Raw genomic sequence first — 26,297 nt, forward strand, 5'->3', positions numbered from 1 at the left:
TTGAGGGGGGCTCCCCTATTCTGACCTTCAGACCGCACCAGGAAGCTACCAACCCTGCAGACAGGGTCAATCCACTTGCTGGAGAGACTCCTGGTGAGAGGGAGTCTGAAAGATTGTAAGAGCTCAAAGAAGAAGAAAGAAGTAGCATTTGCCGTCCTATTAACCAATAATTTACAGTACAGCTTCGAAAGGCAGAAACCACACGCTGGAAATCTGATGCCCCGGGGGAGATGGAACAATGCAGCTGGAGTCCCTCCTCACGCCCAACAGAACGGGCTGCCCTCCTCGGCTTGCATCAGGCGTGATTACAGCAGCCAGGGCTATTAAATGATTTCCCTGCTGCAAAGAGTCAGTTCCCATCACTCCACGCACATTTAAGCAGATCGTGGGCACTTATTGACTTCGTTTTTCACTGGCACTCCCTGACTCTCAGTTAATAACCTGGAGTTCATCTTGCACAAATTGTGGAATTGGTTTATGTGCTGCAGAGAAACGATCTGGAGCTAGATGTCAGCACAACATCCCCCCGGCAAATGTACCATTTGGGTCTTTAACAAAGTGGGTAACATGGGTCAGAAAGGATGGAGCAGCTGCGGGAGCCGGAAGAAAAACCAGGTAGGCAAAAATGTGAGTTTGAAAAGATGTCAAACCGAAGTTGGGTCTTTAGCATGCCCTGGACTTGGGTCACAACCAAAGAAGTTATGGCAAGTGATTTCACTTTGGCTGCATGGGCAATAGAGTGCCTAGAAAGAGGGCTTGTATCCTAAGGATGCTAAAGACATCACACACAAAGATGTTCACTGCAGAACTGTTTATAACAGTGAAATATGGGAAGATGTAAGATCCAGCAGTGGAGAAACGGTTAAGGAAATCATTCTACATCAATATGGTATTTTAAAATCAATGTGTATGAAGAGTCTGGAATAGTAAGAAAAATATGATGTTATAGCATTAAGGGATAAACAGAGCAGGATGGAAATTGCACAGTTTAGATCACAAGTATGTAAAATATGAATAGAGCATACTTCTAAGAGTGGTGCAATTATAAATTATTCTTTTTCTTTTTTTATAGAATAGTTTAAATTTCACAAAATAAGCTTGTTTTATTTTTGTAATGTTAGAAACCAGGGATTGGCAAATTTGCTGGGCCAGATAGTAAATATTTTAGAGTCTGCTGGCCACACAGCGGTCTCTATTGGAACGACTATCTCTGTTGTTGTAGTCCGAATGCTGCCATAGATAGCATGTTGTGAATAAATGGGCATGGCTGTGTTCCAATAAAACTTTATTTACAAAAACATGGGTCTGTCCGATTGGCTGTAAGTTACTGATCTCTAGTATAAAACCTAAATTTTCCTTTTTAAACAGGGGATAATGATGTAGAATACCTGCCCTTCCATTAAGGTTTAGCTATTGCCTGGGGGAAGTTGTCTTTCTGATCACAGGAGGGTCTGGGGATCTGAAGGAAATGGTCTGGCCCCTGGAAGTCACACTTGATTGGCAAGACCAGAGACACAAGGCAGAAGTGGCTCAGGGGGACTAGCACTGTCCATCTCGGCCTGGGCTGTCATATTCTCTCCTCTCTTTGCCCAAGTTATTCCCTTGTCTCTATGGCCCCCTCAGGCTTTCCCATCAACCCTGCCTCCCACCCCATCAATTCCAGGAAGAGGAAGAAAGAAGACAGGGATCCTGAGCAAACTGAAAGGCCAGGGCAGGGGGAGAGGTCTCTGTCCCACTTACATTGGATTTGAGGTCACTGGGTGCAGGATGACCTGGGGTGCCCGCGTCGGCGTCTCCGGCACCGGCACCACATCTGAGAGCCAAAGATTGGACAGTCAGAAACCAGACAAGGGGTCCACGAGCTCCCTCAAAAGCCTGATTCCTGGGAGATGCCGGCGGCTGGAAACTTCTCAACAGATCAGGAGTCCCTGGCTGCCCAATTCCCTCTCTTCTTTCCCTGGCCACTTGAATTTACCTGCTGAGATGCATGAGCAGTCAAGATGACATCCTGAACAAAACTCCCCATCGGCACCTATGGGGCTGCCGGAGCCCTCAAGCCTCTGGCCTGAAGCACTCACTGAAGCATCATCTCTGGGTTCTCCTCACTCCTGAGTCCCCTTTGGGATGATGAGGCCTCTTGGTTTCATGTCTCCCATGCCCGATTACAGCCCCTTTGACCATCTCTCCCCCACCATGGGGTTCTGGACCTCTCCCCACCCTTGCCCATCCTTGCACTGCAGACCACCCACTCAGGCCTTTCCATTTGTGCTTTGGGACCTCATTGGTGCCACTGAGTCCTTGGACTCCCCATCCTTTTTACCCTCCGCCTCCACAGCCAGTCGCTAGCCTGTTGTCTGGGTGGTTCCACCTGATCCTCTTTGGGCTCATCTACCCCGGCAACACTCGCTGCTGTTCCCTCACAGCAGCTGCCATGCCTCAGTGGGCTCGCTTGGAAGAAACTGAGCTCACAGGAAACTCACCTGGGAAGATGAACTGCTGCCTGTATTTGTAGTAGTGGGACGCTTGCAAAAGAAAGAAAATACCACAGTGAGTGCCGCCCCAGAGCTGGCCCTTCAGGTAACAAATGGGGCTCCTGTAGCCACCCTGTGGTCCTCTGCCCACCCCTGACAGTTTCCAGACTTCTGCAGACACCCCGAATTCTAAGGGACTGAGAACATGTGTAAAGAATCCAGAAACATTCAAGCCAACCCTCCCATTGAAACTCCCTAAAGACAGAGGACCCCACCTTGGAGAGCCATCCTGAGCACCATCTCATCTTTGTTAAATGCATAAAGACACACACGTAGACAGAAAAAGCCTCTAAACCCACAATCTAACACATTAATTTTCTCCCTTCTGGCAGAGTGATTATAGTGGCTTAAGAAAATCCTTTATGACCACAATAACGTATCACCTCACAGTTAGGATGCCTATTATCAAAAAAGACAAGAAAATGACAAATATTGGTAAAGATGTAAAGGAAAGGAAACCCTTGTGCACCCTTAGTGGGAATGTAAATTGGTGCACCCACTGTGGAAAACAGTGGGCGGCTCCTAAAAAAGTAAAAATTAGAACTACCAGATGATCCAGCAATCGCACTTCTGGGTATGTATCTGAAGGAAAAGAAATCAGCATCCAAAGTTATGGAAATAACCTAAGTGTCCATCGATAGACAAATGGATAAAGAAAACATGTGTGTGTATACACACACACACACACATACATACATACACAATTGAATACTATTCAGCCGTGATAAATGCTGTTTGTGACAAAAGGGATGGGCCTCGAGGGTACCATGCTAAGTAAAATAAATCCGATGGGGAAGATAAACAGTACAATCTCACTTATATGCAGAATCTAAAAAACAAAATCAAACTCACAGAAACAGAGATCAGATTTGGGACTGCCAGATGGGGATGGGGCCAGGAGCACTGGATGAAGGTGGTCTATGTGTTTCCTCTATGTGTTTCCCATGTTTTTCTAAGTTTCTGCACTGAGCATTGTATTGGTTTTCTTTGGGGCTGCCGGAGTTTGTTGCTGCTGTAACAAATTATCATAAATTAGATGGTTTAACACAAATTTATCCTCATAGAGTTCTGAAGGTCAGAAGCCTGAAAACAGTCATAGGCGGCTTGTTCCTTCTAGAGGCTCCAAAGGAGAATTTTCTCCTTGCCTTTTCCAGCTGGAGAATCTACCTCCATTTCTTGGCTCACGCCCTCATCACCCCAGTCGCTGCTTCCATCCTGACGTCAACTTCTACTGTCTTTGATCGCCTTGTCTCCCTCTTATAAAAGATCCTCATGACTGTGTTTAGAATCCACCCAGACAATCCAGGGTAATCTTTCCACTTCAAGATCCTTAATTCAGTAACAGCTGCAAAGTTCCTTTAGCTGTGTAAAGTAACATATTCACAGGACCCAGGATCAGACCATTATTCTGCCTAGCAAAGGCACAAATTAATTTCTGTATCTAAAGAAAGATAATATAAAAGAAAATTCCTCAGATTCACTGCTGATTTTCCTAGAATTCATTTTACTTTCCGTCTGTGTACTGGAGGCCAGTTGTTCTGGACATCCCCAAGGTTTCCAGTGTTATCACTGCTCCAGTGGGGTGGAGAACCTGGATCGGGGGCCAAGAGGGCAGGGCAGGGGACAAGGGGACAGGGGCAGGGGACAAGTCACACAGAGTTTTATATCCTCAAGTAAAGGCAGTGAGCAGGGATGGGCTCAGATATGAGTCTGAGCTGGTGGATACACTTCCAGAAACAGTTTTATCCATTCAGGGACAAGCTGGCTCACCAAGAAATCAGTACAGTGGCTCCAAACCTGGAGTCCAGAAGCCGATCCTGTAGGGTTGAATCCGTGTTCCTCCTTTGATTGCCTGTGAAAGTTTGGGCATCTCTCTCCAAGTCTCAGTTTCCAGATATGTGTAATGGGGACCAATAATAATCTCTCCTACATTGGGCTCATCATTACATGAGATGAGAGCTCAGGGATGATGCAGAATCAGGGTTAACGGCAACGCATAAGCTGGTATCTTTCTAAGTTCTCTTAACTAACAGACAGAATGCTTTATAATTCATAGACAGAGTTTCAAACAACTCAGTCATGAGCTGGCCCTGAGGGTGGAACTGGTTTATAAAGCTTACCCCCATCCCAGAATGGACAGCAACTTCTGGTATTCAGGATCCAAGCACCTGGCTTGGAGCCTTGCACCCAGTCAGTGAACTGCTCATGTTTGTTGAATTACTCAAGTCTCTTTTAGCACAGCAATCCCCCAAATATCTTAGCTAGCTGGAACCCAAATGGATGCATTTTTTGATTCTGGAAAACAAAGTACCCAGTTTGGGCAGCAACTCATTCAAGGTTACAGAACACAGCTTTAAAAGAAATCTGACCTCCATGATATCAGGGACCCTTTTCCCATTAGATAACTTAGGTGTTTGTTTTTTTTTTTTTTGCATTTGGACATTTTATTAGTCAACAAGGACTAAAATTTAAAAAGAAAAACTACCTGGGATTCTCAAGAGACTTAGCTTATCTCTTTCCTCCCGAACTGGAACTGGGGATTCAGTGTCTGCAGAAAAGGTTAGCTGGCAGTTAAACATTCTTTTAAAGAGGCGGGGCTGGTGATGCAGAATGGGTGTCACTCTGAGAAGGGACAGGGGTCCAGCAATGGGACGCCCGGCAAATGCCTCCACACACAGCCTCCAACTCCTGCCAGGACCCTTCCGTGGCCTGAGGACAACTCGTTCCTGATGACTGACAGGGAGAGAGTCTTGGGCAGAGGAGGAGGGGAAGGGTGCTGTGAGCCCCGCCTGATCTTGCTGATGACAGACACCAGAGAGAAGCAGGTCAGAGAGGCAGCTGATGACTCTGAGTGGCTCCTGGCTGTCTGGTACCAAAGACAGTTCGGGAACTGAGAGGTTGCAGGTGACCAGAGGTCAGAGAGACAAACAGGCCACTTTCAAGGCTCTTCCACTCTCAAGGCCACATTCCCTCCCTATGGACTCCTCAGAGAGCAGCCTCAGTGGCCATCTGAAAGAAAGGATCTAGAAGGAAGGTGGAAAGATCAAATCATCCCCTGCCTAAACCATGCAATTCCCTGCAAGGCCCCACCAGGCCTCAGCCCTGCAGCTCTGAACCTTGCCTGGTGCCTTGGTTATGGGCACTCTGAGCCATCAGTCACATGTTTCCAGCTCTTTCTGGTAACAGGGCCTTTACATGTGCTCCCCTCTGTCTGCCTGAACAACCTCCCTCCTGCCTTAAGCTGCCTCTGACGTTTCAGCCTCTTGACTTTGCTCATAGCACTGTTCTCTCCTCACAGCACTCACCACAATTTATAATCCTATTTTCGTGTGTCTGTTTGCTAGACTAACACCTGTCTCTTCCACTAAGCTATAAACTCAATGAGGGCAGAGACTGTGACAGGCAGAACAAGGCCCTTCTCCCCCAACTCCATTCCCAAGACGGCCACATCCTAGTCTTAGGAACCCAGGAATATGTTACCTCACATGACCAAGGGGACTCTGCATATGTTAAGTTGAGGATCCTGAGATGAGAGGATTATTCTGGATTCTCTGGGTGAACCTTGAGTATAATCACAAGGGTCCTTATGAGAGGGAGGCAGGAGGATCCAACTCAGAGGATCAGAGGAGGAGATGTGACAACGGAAGCGGAGGTTGGACAGATGCAGGGCCATGAGCAAAGGCACGCAGGCGGCCCTTCAGAAGCTAGGAAAAGGCAAGGGAATGGATTCTTTCCCAGAACCTCCTAAAGGAACCAGCTCTGCAGACACCTTGATATTGAGCCCAGGGAAACTGATTTGGGACTTCTGACTCCTTAACTGTAGAGTTGTAAACTTCTGCTGCTTGGAGCCACTAAGCTCATGGCAATTTGTTACAGCGGCAACTGTGAACTCATACAGGGCACATCTGATGTGTACCTTGCTCCTTACCCAGTGCCTCAAACAGCACCTGGTATATAGCAGATGCTCAATAAACATCCGTTAAAGAAATGAATGGGTGGAATGCTGGGCCAGAGACAGTTTAAAGAAAAAGACCCTGCAGTTCTGGGAGGTAAACGAGCCTCAAGTCACGTGTTCAGTCATTCATTCACTCAACAAACATTTAATTAGTGCCTTCAGCAGTTGGCACTGGGCTGGGCTTTGGGTGTAGAGTGGCAGGTGACGCAGATGAGTTTCCTAGTGTCATGGAGCTGACTTTCTGGTGGAGGAGACAGTAAACATGGCACCAGGTTACTCCAAAGGAGGAAGGCGTTTGAACACTTTAGTCTGAGGAACCCATACAACAGTCCCTTACAAAGTCCCTTCATGTACCTTCCCACAGCAACTGTCATACAAACGGGCAGGTCAGACCCATTTTACACATGAGAAACTGAGGCCTAAACAGAGTCAGTGCCATAGTCAAGGCCACAGAGGTGGGAGAGGGCAAATCTGGGATCCAAACAAAGCCCTCCACCCTTCACTGTGCCACGTTCAACATGGTACCAGGATTCTGAAGGGAGTGGCAAAGAGCAAGGGGGTCCACCCAACCAGCAGAGCACAATCCCAGATCTGTGAAGGGTGTCCTTCACGGGCCCTGAGGTTAACAGTTAAGCCAAATGCCTGTTAACCACACGGCCTCTTTTTGAAAAGAATGTTCTAGAGTAACCAGTGCCAGGGGCATTGTTATACCTAGGTGTTAGCTTGAATTATCTTCAGAAAACTCAACATCTGGCAGGAAACCAGAGCCAAAGCTCCTTTCCCATCAACAGAGACTCAGTCTGGAGTATGTAACAGGTGACCGGGGCCTTGTATGAACAGAATAGATGCCTGTCACCCTGGAGGAATTTCGCCAAAACCGCCTAAGGCAGGCGGCAGGGGTGGGGGAAGGTCTGGCTGTCCTTCTAGAGGGTGAAAGTGAAAGTGAAGTCAAGTCCGACTCTTTGCAACCCCGTGAAGTGTAGCCCACCAGGCTCCTCTGTCCATGGGATTCTCCAGGCAAGAATACTGGAGTGGGTTGCCATTTCCTTCTCCAGGGGATCTTCCCAACCCAGGGACTGAACCCAGGTTTCCCGCATTGCAGGCAGACGCTTTTACCTCTGAGCCACCAGGCAAGCGTCCTATTTTGTTTTCTATGTCAACACTGCATTTTATTGTTATTATTCAGTCATAAAACGGATGCATGTTTCTTGCTATTATATACACTACAGAAGTGCATAAAATAAAATTCCTCTTCTTAGAAAGAACACCTGCCATGAAGTCTCGCAGACAATTGTCTGCATATACAAACACATACACACACACACACAGGTATAAATATATACATATAAATACATTAAATCATTTTACAACAAATAGGATGCTATTATACCAGTGCTTTTGCAAATCACGTATTTTCCACTTAAAAAGATATTATGGATTTCTTCCCATGTCCAGGATATTTACAAAGAGCTACCCCATTCTTTTCAAGGGCGGCTGAGTATTTGGTTTTACAGATATAGTACAGTGTATTCAAACACTCCCCTCCTGATGGGCATTTGGGTTGAGTCCAGATTTTTCACTGCTGCCAAAAAAAATCATTATAGATCCCTGTGCAAACACTTCTGTGTATAAATTCTTAGAAGTGATACTGCTGGTCAAGGGAATGTACATTTGAAACACTGACGATGCCAAATTACCTCCCCTGAAAGTTTAATTTTAATTCCTACTCCCAATTTCAGGGTATCTGGGGACCTCATCTTTATTTCCACAATTCTGGTTAGGGCATAATACCTAGCAGTGGTAGCCACGGTAACTTGCTAATCCTGTGTTTAATCTAATAGTGATGAAAGCAGCTCACCTTCGGTTAGCTCTCGGATGAGACCGGTGCTCTGCTAAGTTTTGCACATGTATGGTAATGTTGAGCCCTTTGAGGGTTCTACAAAGTAGGTACTATTATTATCCCCATTGCACAGATGAGGAAACAGGGGCACAGACAGGTCACTAGTTTGCTCAACAGCACATAGATATTAAGTGATGGAGCTGGGATTTGAACCCAAGCAGCCTAGTTCCAGAGTTCACACTGTTTTAACTGCTGTTCTAAAGCGCCTTCACCCAGAGGACCCGTTAGTCCACTCCCCAAAGAGGGTCAGGGCACTATTGGGACCAGCCATGGAGTAGATGCAGACCCGCTGGCAGGCTGGCATAGTAATTTGGTCAAGACCCCTCCCCAGGGCTCTGACTGACAGGATGAAGGAAATAAGGATCACCCCTGGCGACTCAAGATGCCAGCCGAGTGTCCTAGAGATAAAAGAGTGCTGGTGTTTTGATGCACGGTTCCCCCTTAAGACGTCCTTTGCCAGCTCCGTGTCTGTAAACAAGCAGCAATGGTTACAAGGAAAATAGCCCTGAAGTGAGTATCTTGGGTGAGGAGTGGAACAGCTCTAGGAAAGCATCCAGACTCTTCCCCGCTGAGATTGAGGGGGGAGGGGTCTAAGGGGTAAAGGGGGTGTCAAAGGGCTTTTTTCCCATTCGCCTCCTTCTGCGGAAGTGGAAATGGCTGGGGGTGCTGGTGGGAACCCTCGGTCTACGGAAACGCTGGGCACTGTTGCCTGGTTGACTCGGAGGCACTTACTGAGACGGTTCCAACTGATGATTCCCGTTATGGTCCTTGTTGGCTGCCAGGTGAGAGGCCCTCACACCACAGGTACGAGGCTGCCTCGGGATTGGACTTAACCAAAAAAATTCCTCATGATGCAAGTCTTTAAGACGCACTCTATCCCTTCGGATGCAGCCCAGATCAAAGTGGTGTGGGCAGGTGACATGAGCAGCTTATGCTCAATGGGTGGGTGTATCTGGGTGTTGCCTAAAGGTGGGGCTGAGTCTTCATTTGTTTCCCAGATATCCTCTCGTGGCTGGGTAGGCTTGGAGATGTGACCTGTTACTGAGGACCTGGGGTTTTTTCTTTCCCCCTGTGAGGAAGCTCTCTGGCTCAAGAGGAAACCAACCCCTAGACCAGCACTGTCCAGTGGAACTTCCTGCAACGGTGGGAAGTGGTCTACACCTGTGCTGCCCAACATGGTGGCCACCAGCCACTAGTGGCTCCCAAGCACTTGGAGTGTGGCAAGCGTGACCAAGGAATTAAAATTTTAATTGTATTTATTTTTAGTTCATTTAAATTTAAATAGGCACGTGTGACTAGTCTGTACCATATTGAACAACATAGAGCTAGACTTTGCTCCCAACTCGTCAAACCAGACCTCATCCCGCCAGCCTCCGTCTTGAAGTCAGCTATGGTGCCACAAATATGGCTGAGCTGGAAGTGTCCTTGAGGTCGGAGAACAGGAGGTGGGCTGGGCTGAGCCCTGGAAGGGGTGGGAAGACACTCAGGTCTGTCTCACCTGAGAGCTGAGAAAAATCCCTTTCGTAAGTCCAAGAAGCCAGAACACCACACGAGGGCTTCTCCATTGTCTCATAGCCCAGCACATGGTCTCAGGTCAGCGGCGGAGTGGCCTGGAGTTTGTGAGCTGGAAGACCCTTTGGGGTCCTCTTGTCCACCGGCATCCCTTCAGAGGTGTGAAAACTGAAGCCAGAGGTCACAGGGCAGGGGCATGAGAGAGCTGGCTATTGACTCCTGGACGCCAGCTCACTCTTTCGGAGTCCTGTCTTGATGTCTGCGCAGACTCAGGATGCAGCCCTGCTCAGGTGTGTGGGCCCTGAGATCCTTAGCACAGGATCCCGTTGCCAGTTTCAACTGATTTAGCTCTTCTTTTTTTTGGCAGCACTAGGTCTGAGCTCTTCTTAGATCTTCACTCTTCATTGGGGCATGCGGGCTCATTAGCTTTCAGTGTGCAAACACTTATTTGCAGCATGTGGAATCCAGTTTCCTGACCAGCATTTGAACCCAGGCTCCCTGCATTGGGAGTATGGAGTCTTAGCCACCGGCCCACTAGGGATTTTGCACTTAAGGCAATGTCCAGCTCCAGAGCAGATGGCTCCCCCTGTGACTCAGACTTAGGTAGAGACCCTGGGCTGCTGCTTCCCAAAAGACAGAGTCTCTGAGAGTCTCCTTACCTTCTGAGCCTCGGTTTCCTCATCTGTAAAATGGAGCTGATCCTACTTACCTTGTGACTGCTCTAAAGATCACATAAGGGACTATGCAGCAGTTGCCCTGCATATGGTAAGGCTTAATCCATACGCTGCCAACTCAACACCTTTCATGTGGACTGGCCTGGACACGGCCCTGGCACGAGCCCGACTGCTCACCCCATGACCTCCCACGCGCAGGAGGTACCTGGCAGGCTGAGATTCTTCTGTTGCCTTGTGCACTGTGGAGAAGGGTGTAGGGGAGAAGGCGGCGTGGCGCTGGGCGGGAGCGGGGGCGCTGGCGAGGAGGGCGTGGAGGATGTCGTGGACGAGGGGTTGCTGCTGGAGTCCGGCTGGTAAGGAACAGGGATGTGGTCCTGAAGAAAGAAAACAGGGCGGGGTGGGGGCAGGGGCAGGCGGAGACACTGCAGCAGTGAGGCTGAGCTGCCCGGGAAGACCACCACCTCTGCATCCTCAGTGCCTCCTCTGTTTTCCTCAACCACCAGACAACCCCCAGCAGAATCCCACCTGCCTCCCCCACCCCACCGGGTTGCATCCAGCTGTGGAAGGCAGTCGCTCGAGTCAAGTTCCTGCCCACTGCCTGGAGCCCGGGCTGGAAGGTTACCACGCAATGAAAGCCAGGCGGGCGATAGCCACACTCCTCGGGCCTCTTTGACTTTGGAAAGTCCCATGCCAAGGTGCCCAGAGAGCTCTTCCCGTCCTAACGCCTCTCCTCCCGAGTGTTTTATTAAAGAATCAACAGCCTGACAGCTCAGGAGAGAGTGCGAGAGCCAGCCTGCAGCATCTTGGCTCGCATCTCGGTTGGAATCAGCACAGCCTCCTCTGGCCAAGATGAAGACAGAATCTGTGTGCACATCCCCAGAATGGCGCTGGCCAGGATGGGGCCAGTAGCCATGCAGTGGGCTGAATACTGTCTCCCCTCCAAGACACGTCTACTCAGAATCGTAGTAATTGACCTAATTGTGATGGGACCATCCTGGATTTGGGGTGGGGTGGGGTGCATAAAATCCCATGTCAAGTGTCTTTATGAGAAACAGGAAAGGAAAGACACACAGAGGAAATGGTGCTGTGAAGACGGGTGGATGGGGACTGATGCTTCTAGAAGCCAAGAAGTGCCAAGGACTGCCGGAGCCACCGAAGGTCAGGAGAGGGGGATGGAATGGATCCTCCCTTGGAGTTTTCCTAAGGAGCCAACCCCGCTTGACACCTTGACCTCAGGCTCCTGGACCCCAGACTGTGAGAGAGCAAATGGCTTTTGTCTCAGCTACCCAGTTTGCAGTAATTTGTTTCTGCAGCTCCAGGAAAGTAATAAGAGCAGAATTCCGAGTGAAGAAAAGGGAAACACAGCCACCTGTTCCCCATGCATCCTGAACAAAATGCCCAACCTCACCATTCCTCAGTTTTGCCCTCTGTAAAATGGGAATAAATACTAGCAAACCTCAGCATCCCAGGAAAGAGGTTCCTGCCTCTCAAAGTTGGCAGAGCTAAGCATTCTCAGGGGTACCTTAATCTGTTCACTCACAGCACATGGATAATTTGGTCCCTGAATCACTCAGAGCTCCACCACTCAGCATGGCTCCAGGTACCCAAGGATGGTTTTGTGTGATCTGATTTTGTCAACAGGTGTGTTTACCTGCCAAACTCCAGAGTCTGTATAGCAAATACCAACGAGCATAGAAGGGTGGAGGGTGGGGAACAGACATTCCTCATCTGGAGGCCCAGTGGGTGCTCAACCGGGTTGTGCATGCCCACTTCCCAGAGGTCATTCCACTCCCATGAGGTCATACTGCCTCCACATCAGTGACTTCCCCACTGCGAGCTTCAGTCTCTCCTCGTCCTTCACGTGGGCTGAGAACACCCACTGTGCGGCTCTGTTGTGAAGTTTAAGGTGATGTATGTACCTAAATCCCTAGCACTGGGATAAGGCATTTTGTTATCAATAAATGGAAGCAATTATATTTGTGACAGCCTTTATTTTTGCAATTAAGCTTTCAATTTGAGATAGCTGCAGTTTCGTATGCTGTTTTAAGGGATCCCGGTCAAAGCTGTGCTTTTTCCAGTAGTTATGTACGGATGTGAGAGTTGGACCATAGAGAAAGCTGAGTGATGAAAAATTGATGCTTTCCAACTGTGGTGCTGGAGAAGACTTGAGTCACTTGGACTGCAAGGAGATCAATCAGTCCTAAAGGAAATCAACCCTGACTATTCATTGGAAGGACTGATGCTGAAGCTCCAATACTTTGGCCACCTGATGCGAAGAGCCAACTCACTGGAAAAGATCCTGATGCTGGGAAAGATTGAGGGCAGGAGGAGAAGGGGGCAACAGAGGATGAGAAGGTTGGATGGCATCACTGACTCAATGGATGTGTGTTTGAGCAAATTCTGGGAGGTAGTGAAGGACAGGGAGGCCTGGTGTGCTGCAGTTCTCGCGGTCGCAGAGTCAGATGTGACTTAGAGACTGAACAACAACAATGCATTCTTATTTAGTTTTTTCCAGTGATAACATCTTGCAAAACTAGGGTACAATAAAACGACAAGCCAGACACTGAATTGATACAGTCGAGATACAGAACATTTCCATTACCAGAAGGATCCCTCATGCTGTCCTGTTCTAACTACACCCATTTCCTTCTCTCTCCTCACAACCCCTCCCTCCCATCTTTTCTCCCCGGCACCACTAATCTAGTCTTCATTGCTATAATGTCATTTCAAGAATGTTCTATAAATTCAACCATACAGTACGTAATCTTTTTGGATTGGCTTTTTTTTCACTCAGAATGGTTCTCTGGAGATTCACTCAAGTTACCGCATGTAACAATGGATTGTTCCTTTTTATTGCTGAGTGATATTTCATGATATGGATGTACCCAGTTTATTTGATCAACCATCTACTGAAGGACAGGTAGGTTGTCACCCCTGAGGCTCTTGTGGATCAAGCAGCTACAAACATGCCCTGGACAAAGTCCTATTCCAGGCAAGGTCATGCTCTAGTTCATTCCAGCCACCTTCCACACAAGACCACCTTGGAGGTAATTCTGATCTGATTTTAATAGTAAGGTATCAGGAGGCCAGCCTTCTTGCTCCATCCTAATTTACCTAATGGTAATTACATGTTCCTGGCAACAGACTTGTTAATGTAAGGAAAAATAAGGCAGTGACATGTGGGCTAAGGTTTATGTGGCTGGGCTGTGAAGCTACCACACATTCAAAGAGGGTACAGGAGGTTTTCAGAGGAAGTCAGTGACCGTGTCAGTAGAGGGATAAGGGGAAATGAAAGTCAGGCATCTATCCATCCTAGCAAGACTCTCTTCTTTGAACTTCTACTCATAGATGGGCAAAGAAGTTTCCACAGATGCTCTGCAAAAAAAAAACATTATCCTTATTTAAAAAGCATAAAGGTTTGTGCTAAAAACAGTGTCCTGCTAGGCATACAGATCATGCTCAAATGACAGAGCACGTTTAAATGAACATGTTGGTTCATGATGCACACATTCAGGCTGGACCTGGGCTCGCATCACTTCCTCTTCTCATTCCCACAACGACTGCCATAGTCACATCAAATGGCCCACAGTTCCCAACACAAACCAGGCTATTTCACATCTCCAAGGCTTGGGAGATGTTATTATTCCTGCTTGGAATGGGCTTCTCTGGTGGCTCAGATGGTAAAGAATCTGTCTGCGATGCAGGAGACCTGGGTTTAATCCCTGAGTCTGGAAGATCTCTTGGAGAAGGGAATGGGTACCCACTCCAGTATTCTTGCCTGGAGAATTCCATGGACAGAAGAGCCTGGCAGGCTGCAGTCCATGAGTTCACAAAGAGACTGAGTGACTAACACTATCTTCCCAGCCTTGTCCAGTCGGCCTGGAAGATGCCTACTCTTTCTTCAAAATGCAGCTCAGATTGCCCCTCCTCCATGAAGCTCCCCTGACCTCCCACTCAACCAACCAGGTCAGCACGTTCCTCCTCCTGGGAATGGCCCTGCCTGGTACTAGCTTGCTCTGGTACTGGTCTTGGCTTCTGCTGTTGCTTCAACACCATCACTTCTCAGCTTGCTTGTCTGTCTTTGTCCTCAAGGCTACTGCTACTGCTAAGTCACTTCAGTCGTGTTCGACTCTGTGTGAGCCCATAGATGGCAGCCCACCAGGCTCCACCATCCCTGGGATTCTCCAGACAAGAACACTAGAGTGGGTTGCCATTTCCTTCTCCAATGCATGAAAGTGAAAAGTGAAAGTGAAGTCGCTCAGTCGTGTCCGACTCCCAGCGACCCCATGGACTGCAGCCTACCAGGCTCCTCCGCCCATGGGATTTTCCAGGCAAGAGTACTAGAGTGGGGTGCCACTGCCTTCTCCAGTCCTCAAGGCTAGAAGCTCCATATTCTCATCGTGGTCCCTTGAAAAATGTGTGCTAGAGGAAGGAAAATAGAAGGAAATGAAGAGAGGGATGGATAAGGAGAGAGAGAGGGAAGAAAAGATTTATGTCCTCCTACTAGACTATGCCTTATTTATCTTGGAATCTGCAAAACTTAGCACAGAAACAAAAACATAAGAGGTGGCTAATAAATGTTATATGTATCAGTGAATGGAAAGGAAGGAAGGAGGGAAGGTGAGACAAAGAGAGGGAGGCAAGAAGAAGTTGTCTTTATGGAGGAAACAGTTAAGGCAGGAATTCAGTCTCTTTCATATCTGAGGCTCAGGGCTGATGTGAATCAACAGAATCAGCAGAAGAGAAATGTGCATATAGTGCCCACATTCCCCAGCAGAACAGCTAAATGGGAGGGGAAACTCCTTCCTTGGGCCAGACCCAGATCTGTGTCCCAATAGGAGCTTGTCTTCCGTCAGAGGGAAACTCAGACTCTCTCAGATCATGCAGGGAAGGGCTAATGGCGTAATTCCTCTTTCTGAGTGCAGCTAAAATGTGGAAACATCCTTCAGAAACCATCCAACACCCCATTTCATGTTGTAGAGGGGGATGCTGAGAATCAGACATGGGGGCGATGTGCTGGAGTCATACAGAGAGTTAGTGGCCCAGGTCCCCATCTCCAGCCCAGAAGCAGAAACAGAAGGCTGAACCAAGTATTGAGAACTCACATCTGACTCTGAGAATCAAACAAAGCATGTTCGCTTCCCAGGTTCCCCTTCAACCAGCTGTGCACTGACTTTGACATGGCAGTAATAATAACTCTCTCCCATGGAATCTGTCTCGTAGGGAAACTGTCCCCACCCCCCCAACCCAAAAGTAGTAGTAGTAGTGTTAGTCGCTCAGTCGTGTCTGACTCTTTGCGACCCCATGGACTGTATAGCCCGCCAGGCTACAGTTCACGTACATTCCTCTGTCCATGGAATTCTTCAGGCAAGAATACTGGAGTGGGTTGCCATATCCTTCTCCACTTCCAACCCAACAGAGTCTCCTAAACAGCCTTACTTGTCTTGTGACCTCCAAAGCCCACTCCCAACTCAGGACCAAAAGTCAGGGCATCACAGCAGCTGGTTAATGACCTATGATACCTGGAATAAACAGATGAGTGGGTCTAAGAGGAAGAATAGCAGAAAGCAGAGCAAAGGTGGAGAGGAGATGAGGTTGAAGGGGACAGAAGAGCCACCACAGGCCAGAAAACAAATCAGCCGAGGTAACAAGGAGCAGGAGTGCTTCTATGGCTGCAGAAGTGAAGATGGAAAGAAAAGATGAGAGCAAAGGATGAGGAAAACAGTCAACAGTAACAGACCAGAGGGGACCCACAAAGAGTAGCCAACCACTGTCATGATGGAGGACCCGAACAGTGAGCCATGGTCTTGCTGGGGGTCTGAGCTGCTGACCTAAGCACAGTTCTGTCCTCTACGTCCAGTTTCATGAGCCCTAGCTCCTTAACCAGGATTCCTCTTTCTCTTATTGCCCCATGCCCAATCCTTCCAAGAGACAGTTCCTGGTGCTGAGCTAGCAGAGATGAGGCTCTGTTCCTTGCAACCAGCTGAAAAGGACAGCGAGTAGGCAGCCACTCCAGAAAGCTTCCCTGCAGTGGGCAGATATTCAGCTTCGGACACCCAGATAGGTGGGGCTTTTGATGCCTTGATGTGGAAGCATGCGCCTTACAGACTAGACCCCTCAGGAGCCGGCAGATGCTCCTGCTGCTGTCGCTTCTCCTTCATCTCCTCATTCTCCTCCATGTCCTCCGTCCTCCACATCCTTCTTCTTTCTTCCGTTTCCTCCTCCTGCCTCTTCTTTCTTCTTCCTATTCTTGTTCCTCCCCCGTCCTCTTTCTCTTCTTCCCCCTCCTCCTCCACCCCTTTTCTTCCTCCTACTCCTCCTTCTGTTCCTCCTTCTCCTCCCCACTGTCTCTTCTTCATCCCTGAGCTCTTCCATGCCCTGAGGATCCAGTGTCAGGACTAAATCCCTTACATGTATCACTGCACCAAATCCTCTCCACAACCCCTGAAACATCTACTATTAGAACGCCTATTTTACACAGGGGGAAACAAAGGCAGAAGGATCTTGGTTCGGTCACAGAGTGTACGAAGAAACTGAGTTTCAAGCCCAGACCTTCTGATTCCAAAATGCACATTCAAACCATTAGGCTGGGTGAACAGGCTAGGTTTTTATGAAGCTAGATTGACAGAGCTAGACGAGACAGGAGACAGAGCAACGAAAAGGAAATCCTCAGACCAAATTGGCTCAGATATCTATTGCACTAACCACATCATTGCCTGACAGAAAGAATCTGTGTGAAGCTAGTGAGAACAGAAGTAGGGGGGAAAAAAATAACCCAGTTCTCTGATAGCTCCTGTCCACCTTCATGCCAAAGCCACTTTCTAAATAGAGGTTAATTTATTTCTCTTATCAAATTCTCCTGCTGGCAGACAAGCAGAACAATGTCAGAGTCACCGATCTATCTGACCCATGTTTCTGTCCCACCTGACACCAAGAGGCTCACTGTGTCTATAAAGCCAGAGAGAAAGGTCTCAAGATGGCTCTGAGCCACTCACCCCTCAAGAGGTCAAAAAGGAAAGGATGGTTATAGTTACTGCCCAGGAGCCTCACCACCGGAACCCCATAAGCACCCCAGCTCCAGAAGGGGGAGACCCTCCCCTAGAGACCTACGTATTTTACCAAAAAATAAAGGAAAAGTGGACCCAGCCTGACACTGTGATTAGAAGCCCAAGATTTAAGCCTATAAAAATAGCTAGAATTTCCTGGACACGTATCCACATGCCAGGAACCTCTCCCAAGTGCCTCGCCTTACACTGATTATTTCATTTCATCCTCACAGCCATTCTGAGGTTGGTACTCTTCTTGCTCAGCAGGAGACATTTAAAAAACGTGGCCACAAATTCCTTGGACGCTTCCCACTGACAAGTGGAGCCATGCCTCCTCCCCTCAAATCTGAGTAGGCTTGCGACTGCTTCTATCAGTGCAGTACAGCAGAACCCACACTGACACCCCGAGGCTAGTGACAAGCCAAGACAGTGCTTGGGGCTTTTATATCGCTAGGTTACAAAAGCCTCGCAGCTTCCAGCTTGTTGGATGAGAAAGTTGCTCTGCAAGCCCTGAGGTGCCGTGTAAGAAGAGCCTCACTACCCTGAAGCAGCCATATCGTGAGGAAGCCCAAGCCACAAGGCAAGACTGTGTGTACTTGCTCCCAAAGAGACCCTCTGTTGAGTTCAGCCTTTGACTCATCCCAGCTCAGACATGTGAGCGAAGGAGCCTCTAGATCAGGGGTTGGCAAGTTTTTTCTCTAAATGGCTCATTAGTACACATTTTAGGCTTTGTGAGCCAGTGATCTCTGTTGTAACTGCTTAATTCTGCTGTTGTAGTTTGAAAGCAGCCATAGAAAATATGAATGTGGCTTGTTCCAACACAATTTAATTCACACACAAAAAAAACAAGCTGTGAGCTAGATATGGCCTGTGAGCCATAGTTTGCCAATCCCTATTCTAGACGATTCCAGCCCCCAGCTGCATCAGCTTTCCCAGTTGAGTCCCTGGGCATCATGAAGCAGAAACAAACCATCCCCACTGTACTGCTTTCCAGATACCTGACCCACAGCTTCCACAAGTGTAATTAAAAAGCTGTTGATGTCCACCACTAAGTTTGAGGTTGTTGGTTTGCACAGCTGTGGATAACTGGAACATGCCCATTTTACACATAGGAAAGCTGAGGCTCAGAGATATTAAGTAACTTGCCCAGAGACTCTAAGAGCGAGGAAGTGGAGGAAGCCAAGACTGGCTGCCAAGTCTGCCTGACTTCAGAGGCCAAGTGTATCATCAAGTCCTAAGACGATGCCACAGGAGCCAGATGGTGCATGACTGAGACCCAGTGCGGTAGGTGACAGCTAGAGACAGAAAGAACATATGGGCTTTGGTAGGGAGGTCAGAGAAAGAGGGAGGGACCAGTTGTGCATGAAGGCTTGCAGACTGCAGGAAGGGGGTTGACTGTTTCCTCCACTTGATAGAAATCCACAGGAGGGTTTTTCAGCAGAGGGTGGCATGATTCAAATTACATTCATTAAGAATCACTCTGGCTGCTGTGTGGAGAATGGATTAGGGAGGGGGCTAGGCCCTCCCCAGCCTTATGCACAGAAGGGAGAGTATGGTTGCCAGAGAGGTCAAGTGGCCAGAGATGCTCATCCGGGTAGGTGACTGTCCACACACATGACTGGCCCACACTTTATCCACCTTCCACACAATGCACGGAGGCACCATAGGGCTTGAGAAATCATCTGCTGGCATGTGTTACCTCTTCCTTCCATGAGGCTTTAAGTGTCCCTGGGATCCCTTTGGTGTCATCCAACCCATAGATCAAACAAAGAATGAGGAAATCCCCAGTGGAAATTTCCAGGCCATGTTAGAAAGAAAGACACACAGAGAGGCCCACTGCTGACCATCATCTGAGAACCAGTCAGAAGCCAACCAGATCGGCTATGGCTCAGAGCTCAGGGCCTCCACACAGATCCATCTACCTGGTCTCCAGCAGGAGCTCAGAAACAGACTTTTGTCTGGGGTGATTAGATTCAACAGATGTGTCAGAGAGTGCAGAACCTTCTGCAAAGCTCATCCTGGCAGATGATGAAACAGCTCAGAGCAAAGAGGGTGGAGCCTGGACCACAAGGATCCCCTCTCAGGCTCTCCTCCCATCCCTACTGTGCCCCCATCAACATGTTCATTCATTCTCATTGCCAGGTGCCCTCTCTCTAAATCAGACAGACTTCTGGCACACTCGCTCTGCACTGATGGCTGGATGCCCCCCAAAACTTTCCTAGACACAAACCACACAGAATGAGGACAGAGCCCAGGGGCGCTGGGAAGTAAGGGCAAGGCTCCTGTTTGAGAACATTCCTCCCTCCTGCTCCGCATCTGGCAGTGCCCCAACCCAGCAAGCCTGAACCCAGGGGAACCCCAGTCTCACCTTGTTGATTTTGTTGGTTTTGGGGAGCGTCTGGCTGATGTGCAGGTCCGAATACCGGGGTGGCTTTCGTAGAGGGTTGTTGATGTCACACGGGACGGACTCTGTCCGGACTAACCTTGCTGGATCCGTAGGGGTAAAGACAGAGATTTGGGAATTTAAGTACCACTTCTGCTCTGTAACGATGCCAGGAGAGCAGACCCCACCTCAAAGGCCCACCCCCAAGGCTGGAAGGGAGTTGCTGAGAAATGATAGTTGTTGTGTTGTGTTACAGTAGCGGGACACTCTCCCCACTACCTGCGTCCTCTGCGGTTTCTAAGATGTTCGTGCTGTCAACATACAGCTTTAGACAATTAAAACTTCTAATAATGAAACTGAAGCTATCAGAATTTTTTTCTCCAGGATCATAATTGTTTCACATTGGTGTTCATTTCAGAATTGTACCTCCTTTGAAAGACAGGAGGCTCCAGATTTCTCAGGCGCTATCATGAGTGGACAGCTCATCATGGCCACCGGTCCCTCCCCCATCTAAGCTTGTGTGTTAGGACCGTCCTGCGTCACTGGTGGGATTTCTCAGGCCCGAGCGGCCTCTAGCCTGTCAAAGCACACTTGTCCTACACAAGGGCATTGGGGATCCCTGAAAGGAAGTCTCGGCTCCCCCAGCTTCCCCTCTGCATCCATCCCTGAAGGCACACCAAAGCTGGACCAGCAGGCGGTGCTAAACAAACGCGTCCTGACTCCAACCGTGCCACCTGAGCCCCTCTCTGTGAGCCCTCGGTTACTTACTGTTTACAGGGGCCGTGGGAGGGGCGAAGCTCACATGCAAATATGATGCCTGGTAATGCTACTGGTTAGCTGTTTTTTATTGTGGGGGTGGGGCCGTTAGGGAGAAAGTTACAGCTTTGGACTGACCCAGGGATTTAATTTCTCTCTTAAGCCTGAGCTGCCATCACCATGGAAACCAACTATATTTTCAACTTCCTACCAAAGAGAGGCCGGTAGAACAAGAAGCTAGCAGAGTGCTGGAAGGTTCCTGTTTGTTCTTTGAGTAACAGGGGCATGGCCCTGATGGTAGGTGGGCAGGAGGGTGCCCTTCTTCAGATGTTGGCATCTGAGAGCGGGTCACCTCCCAGCAGGCTGGTTCTGGTCTCCACGTGGGAGTCAGGACTCCAGCAGGCTACCACGGAGGGGTGTCCAGCAGGAGGTGATTTTCCCCAAAGAATCTTTTGCAAGACAAGGTCTCCAGAGCAGTGAGAGTTCAGGTTTAAAATAGGCTTGGGGTGTGTATACAGTTGCTCAAGGAACAGATGGTTCTTAATTAAGGATGTGAGGTGGGAAGAGGCAAGAGGAAAGAGCTGCAGACTTTTCCTTCTCTTGCAATTTCCTCTTGGAGGAAAGCAATGCAAAGATCATCGAAAACCAATGGCCCATTGGCTCTGGAAGACAAGCCAGCACTTTCGGCAGCCATCTGCCTCCTTTTTTAAGTTTTCCTTTGGTTCATTTGAGAACAGGGCAGGTTCCCCTGAGCCTACGCTGACCCAAGGCCAGGAGGACTGGGAGGGGTGGAGGAGGAGGACAAGGACTAGCAAGTTGTGTTCCCCAAAGTTGGTGCTAAGCCTCCACCCAACCTACAGAAGGCGGGTGGCCAGAGGGGGCCAGCAAGAATTTTCATAATTTTAATAAGTTGTTTACATGGGCTTCCCAGTGGCGCTAGTGGTAAAGAACCCGTCTACTAATTCAGGAGACATAAGAGACTGGGGTTCGATCACTGGGTCAGGAAGATGCCCTGGAGGAGGGCATGGCAACCCACTCCAGTATCCTTGCCTGGAGAGTCCCATGGACAGAGGAGCCTGGAGGGCTATAGTCCATAGGGTCACAAAGAACTGGACACGACTGAAGTGAATTAGCACACACGCACAACTTTTAAAAGTAAGTATACGGCATATGAAGCCATTTGGGCTTTTTTAGAAACATGAGAAGTGGTACAATGCAAGTCATGTTGCTGGAGTGGCCATCCCCTCTAGGAGGTGCCTGGGCTCTCTCTCCACTTTGCATGGCCCCGTCTGGCCAGCATCTGTCATTCACCTGCTTGACCCTGGCAGGCATCTGAGTTTGCAACTTCTACTCCAGAGCAGTGCTTCTTAACTTTAAAGTGCAGACGAATCACGTGCAGATGCTGTTTAAAATGCAGATTTTGATTCGATAGGTTTGGAGTGGGACCAAAAGTTGTGCATTTCTAACAAGCTCCCAGGTGATTCCCGTGTTGCTGCTGGTCCACGGGCCACAGCTGGAAGAGTAAGGGTCTGGACCAGCGATGGCCAGTATCTGCGATGATGAACCTGTTCTATATGTGCACTGTTCAGTACAGTAGCTGCATGTGGCCACGGAGCCCTTGAAATGTGGCTGGTGCGATTAATTAAATTTTTATTTCATTGTAATTCACCTAAATTTAAATAGTCAGATGTGGCTGGTAGCTACTGTATTGAACAATACAGGCTTAGAGAGTCCCCCACTAGATGAAGTACAGTGTCGATAATGGAAAAACTACCCCAAGAATCAGGAGAACTACATTTTGAAAGTTGGACTACAAGGCCTCCTATTGTATTCTTGGCAGGCAGGGAAAAAACTTTCCTTATAGTCTTTCCTTCCGACTAACTTGGTCTTGCTTTTGCCTGGTGGAAGGCTGGTAGTGGCTTCCCAGAGGCAGTGTCTGGCTACCTCCCTGCCCAGCCAGGTTGGCCCAGGCACTCCCAAGGCCCCAGGAGACAGAACATGGATGACCCAAACCAACAGGTCCGATCAAGACCCCTCTCTGTGCCTATTTCTACAGGGCCAATTGACTGAGTCTGAAGAGCACACAGTGGAAAAACACTCAGCCAGTATTCTTTTTACGTGGGAAAGGAAAGGAATAGGACTGGGGGGAAAAAGAGGAGAGTGAAAAATCAGGAGAGAGGACAAGAATGAGAGAAAAGAATTAGGGAGGGGAGATGAATCTGGGGGCTAAACTATCAAGGAGACCAGAGTGAGGACAAAGAATAGGGAGAACAGGCACTGGGGTGGATTAAGGAGACAGATATCAGGAGGAGGGGGTCAGAGGGAAAGAAATGAGGCAGGCAACGGTTAAGGATCAAGGGGTTTTCCAAAATTTACCTGGATGGACAGCTATCTCAGATGGCCTGCAGGAACCCCCACTACTACCCCAGGGCAGGAAGTGTTAAATACTTACCTCCTCGGTGGATGATCAGAAGATGACAAGGCGGGGCTTCTTTGGTGCATTTGTTGTGGCACTTTAACCTGAGAGAGAAAAAGAGAGAAGGATGGATAGATGTATGGATGTCGAGATGAACAAGTGGATGGATGGATGGGTGAGTGGATGGATAGATGGATGGATGGATGAATAGATGGATGTTTAAATGGATCAGTGGATGGATAGATAGATGGGTGGATAGATGGGTGGGTGGATATATGGCTGGGTAGATGGATGGGTGAATGAGACACACCAATGGTTCAGAAAGCTCTGGGTGCTATGGATACCAAGACGTGGGGGTGAGAAAAGACAGCTACTGCAAAGGCATACCCCGGGAACCTAGGAGATTAACTCTGGAGAGAGTTTTTCTGCCATCCTACATTCACAGGTCAGTCCTGGGTAGTCCAAGAGTGGGAAGCAACTGTTTAACCAACAACATCCACTTGGCCTTCAGGCTTTGAAAGACATTGTTATCTACCAGTCTATATTTATCATCATTCAATCACCACCTGCTTACCTGAAGACTCATTTGGCAGCCATTGTATCAAGCGTTCTATAGATGTTAAGTCATTAGATCTTTAAAGCACTTTTATGAAATAGGTATTATTCTTCCCATTTTACAGATAGAAAAGCTGAGATTAACTGACTTGTCCTGGCAGAAACCCTGGCTCAGTGGTGCCTGAGGCAGCCTCATTTTTTTCTTAAAGGCTCATTCTATAGGAGACAGCCAACCCAGACTTCCAATTAGGATGAGATTAGTAACAGGTATTAAGTTTTACTGGCATAAGAGTTTAGAGGCAAAATGTCTTCCTTTGGGACAAATCCAAGATGTCACCTTGCTCTTCCCCATACCTTTGTCAGATTTTAAAGGGTACTATGACCTGGTTTTCTCTCTTTCTTTTCTAAGGCCCAGACTCAGACCCATAGGGAAGGTGCCTGCTCCCCTGGAGATAACTAGTGTTGCATCAAAGCCCTTATGGAAAGCCCTGCTGAGTGTGAAATTAGCCTTTGATTCATTCTACAAATACGTCCTGGGGACATACACAACAGTCACGCAGATGAAGCCCCTGTGTTTATGGGGACAGTTAATAAACACATAAATATCAGATCATTGCCAGTGTGGGAAGATGGTGGAAAAATAATGCAGGGAAATGAGATAGAAAATGACAGGAGTGGGAGGGGAAAGGCTCCAGAGGCACAAAGGTTAGGGGGCAAAATCAAGCCTGATGGATTCAAGGGTCAGAAGTTAAAGGCTGATGAAGATGAAACGAGAACCAGAGTGAAAGGAAGATTTGAGGAATGGGAGGTGGGCAGAGCCCCAGTATGAGAGTCTGTATTTGATCCCACAAACACCTGGAAGAAATCAGACGCTTTAGACAACTGTGACTGGGTCAGATGAATGCGCCTGAACTGGGGAGACTGCTGATGACAAATGATAGTCAGATCAAGAGGTTTCTGTACTCTTCCCTGATTCAAATAGCTCAACTTCCAGAAACTTCCAGAAAGAGATTGTTCCTTTCTGCCACCCCCGACCGAGGAGTCTTCTTGAGCAAACCCAGCTGGAAGGCTGATGGGCAGGTGTGAAGCACCCTGTTCCCTGTCATGGGCAGCACCATGAAGCGAGGGCAAGCAATTCAACGTTACCTCTGGACCGTGTCCAAATCAGGACGAGACAGGCGAGAGCCCTAGTGACCTCAGCCATCTCCTGTCTCCTCCTGGCATCTTCCTTTCCGTCTTCTGCAGGAAGGGAGCAGCCCTCCTCCACCTCTGGCTGCAAGGTGGGAGATGGAACATGCATCCTTCCAGTCATGGCTTCAGAGGGCAGTGCCAGGGCCGGGAGCATGGCCCCTCCTTGCTCTTGCAGAAACCCCAAGAGATCGTTCTCTGATGCCCGGACAGTTAAACCTTGCACAGAGGTTCTCATGTGAAAAACTAGAGCCCACACATCCAGGACTTGCTGATCCAGACAGTAGGATGAGCTTGGCAGTGGAATCACCCAGACCCTGGAGGGGAGTGGGCACAGGGACTGAGGCCAGACATGCCTCATTTATGAAGAATCATTTTTCCAGCAGGAAACACGCACAATTCCACCCAAAATTAGATTTTTTCCTTTTCACTGGCTAAGAAAGAAGAGCCACTAGCATGCAATTTATCGGTAGACCACCTACTTCAGAGTCAGATTCCCAAGGCATACCCTCTTGGGTTCTGAATCAGGAAGTGCTGGGAGTGTGGGTTTTCAGCAAATGCACACCAGAGCTCAAGGACCACACAGAAGAGGGACACACTCTACTTCCCAGATAAGAGATGTCTGGATGCCTAAGTCTTCCAGAAGGCAGGGTTCTCCTTGCTCCATATACCCCCCACCAAATAAACAGATTAAAAAAGTAAAAGGAAATGGTGTCAGGATAATATACTGAACAAATCTGAGTTCAAAGCCTGACACCACCACCTCCTGACTGTGACAAGCTGGGCAAGTCGCTGACCCACTCTGAGCCTCAGTTTTCTCATCTGTAAAGTGGGCACAATCACAGCATCTGTCTCACAGGACAGTAGAGATGAATGACACAACAGAGGTAAGGTGCCTAGGACGAGCACTTGAAGCTGCAGGTACTCTTGTTTTTACTGTGGGAGTTCTGTTTAGTGTTAGTTTGCGCAGTGTTCCACAGACTAACAATTTGTGGGACAACTCAGGGGTGTATTGTCAAGGGATTGGACCCCAGGTGCTCATGACCGTCACCTGCTCTTCTAGGACCCAGGACAGGCTGCCTTCCCTTCCCGTCCCTCTCTCACTTCTCAACACCTCCCCCCCACCCGCCCTCACACTGGGATGGCCTTGGCTCACCTCTCAAAGAAACTACTTGTCCCCAGATCTTTGTCTCAGGGTCTGTAGAAAAAAGGGAGCCCAACTAAGTCACCGTGATTATTACAGGAGGTTTGGAACACCTACACGGTCTGCCCCAAAGCTCTCACATCAAACCCAAGCCTTCTGTTCCTTGTCCTTCACGTGTCCCTTGATCCCACAGTCCTTAAGGAATTGGGTCCTCCATGTGCTCCGTTCCACAAGGAG

The 26,297-nt window shown here is 48.6% G+C and overlaps 1 protein-coding gene across 3 annotated transcripts in view; it reads right to left on the minus strand.

The window, feature by feature from the left end:
* Positions 1–26,297, minus strand: part of KSR2 (kinase suppressor of ras 2) — a 438,490-nt gene that overhangs the window by 66,336 nt on the left and 345,857 nt on the right. For 2 of the 3 annotated variants that reach the window (XM_027566715.1, XM_027566716.1), the window contains exons 8-12: positions 23,210–23,277; positions 19,987–20,111; positions 10,778–10,946; positions 2,481–2,522; positions 1,741–1,813 (exon numbers count right to left, since the gene is read on the minus strand). In XM_027566715.1, the coding sequence (XP_027422516.1) occupies positions 1,741–1,813; positions 2,481–2,522; positions 10,778–10,946; positions 19,987–20,111; positions 23,210–23,277 (477 nt within the window). The remainder of the gene's footprint in view (positions 1–1,740; positions 1,814–2,480; positions 2,523–10,777; positions 10,947–19,986; positions 20,112–23,209; positions 23,278–26,297) is intronic. The other variant, XM_027566717.1, reaches the window with a different exon arrangement.

Source organism: Bos indicus x Bos taurus, chromosome 17 (genome assembly GCF_003369695.1).
Source record: "Bos indicus x Bos taurus breed Angus x Brahman F1 hybrid chromosome 17, Bos_hybrid_MaternalHap_v2.0, whole genome shotgun sequence".
NCBI classification, from domain to species: domain Eukaryota; kingdom Metazoa; phylum Chordata; class Mammalia; order Artiodactyla; family Bovidae; genus Bos; species Bos indicus x Bos taurus.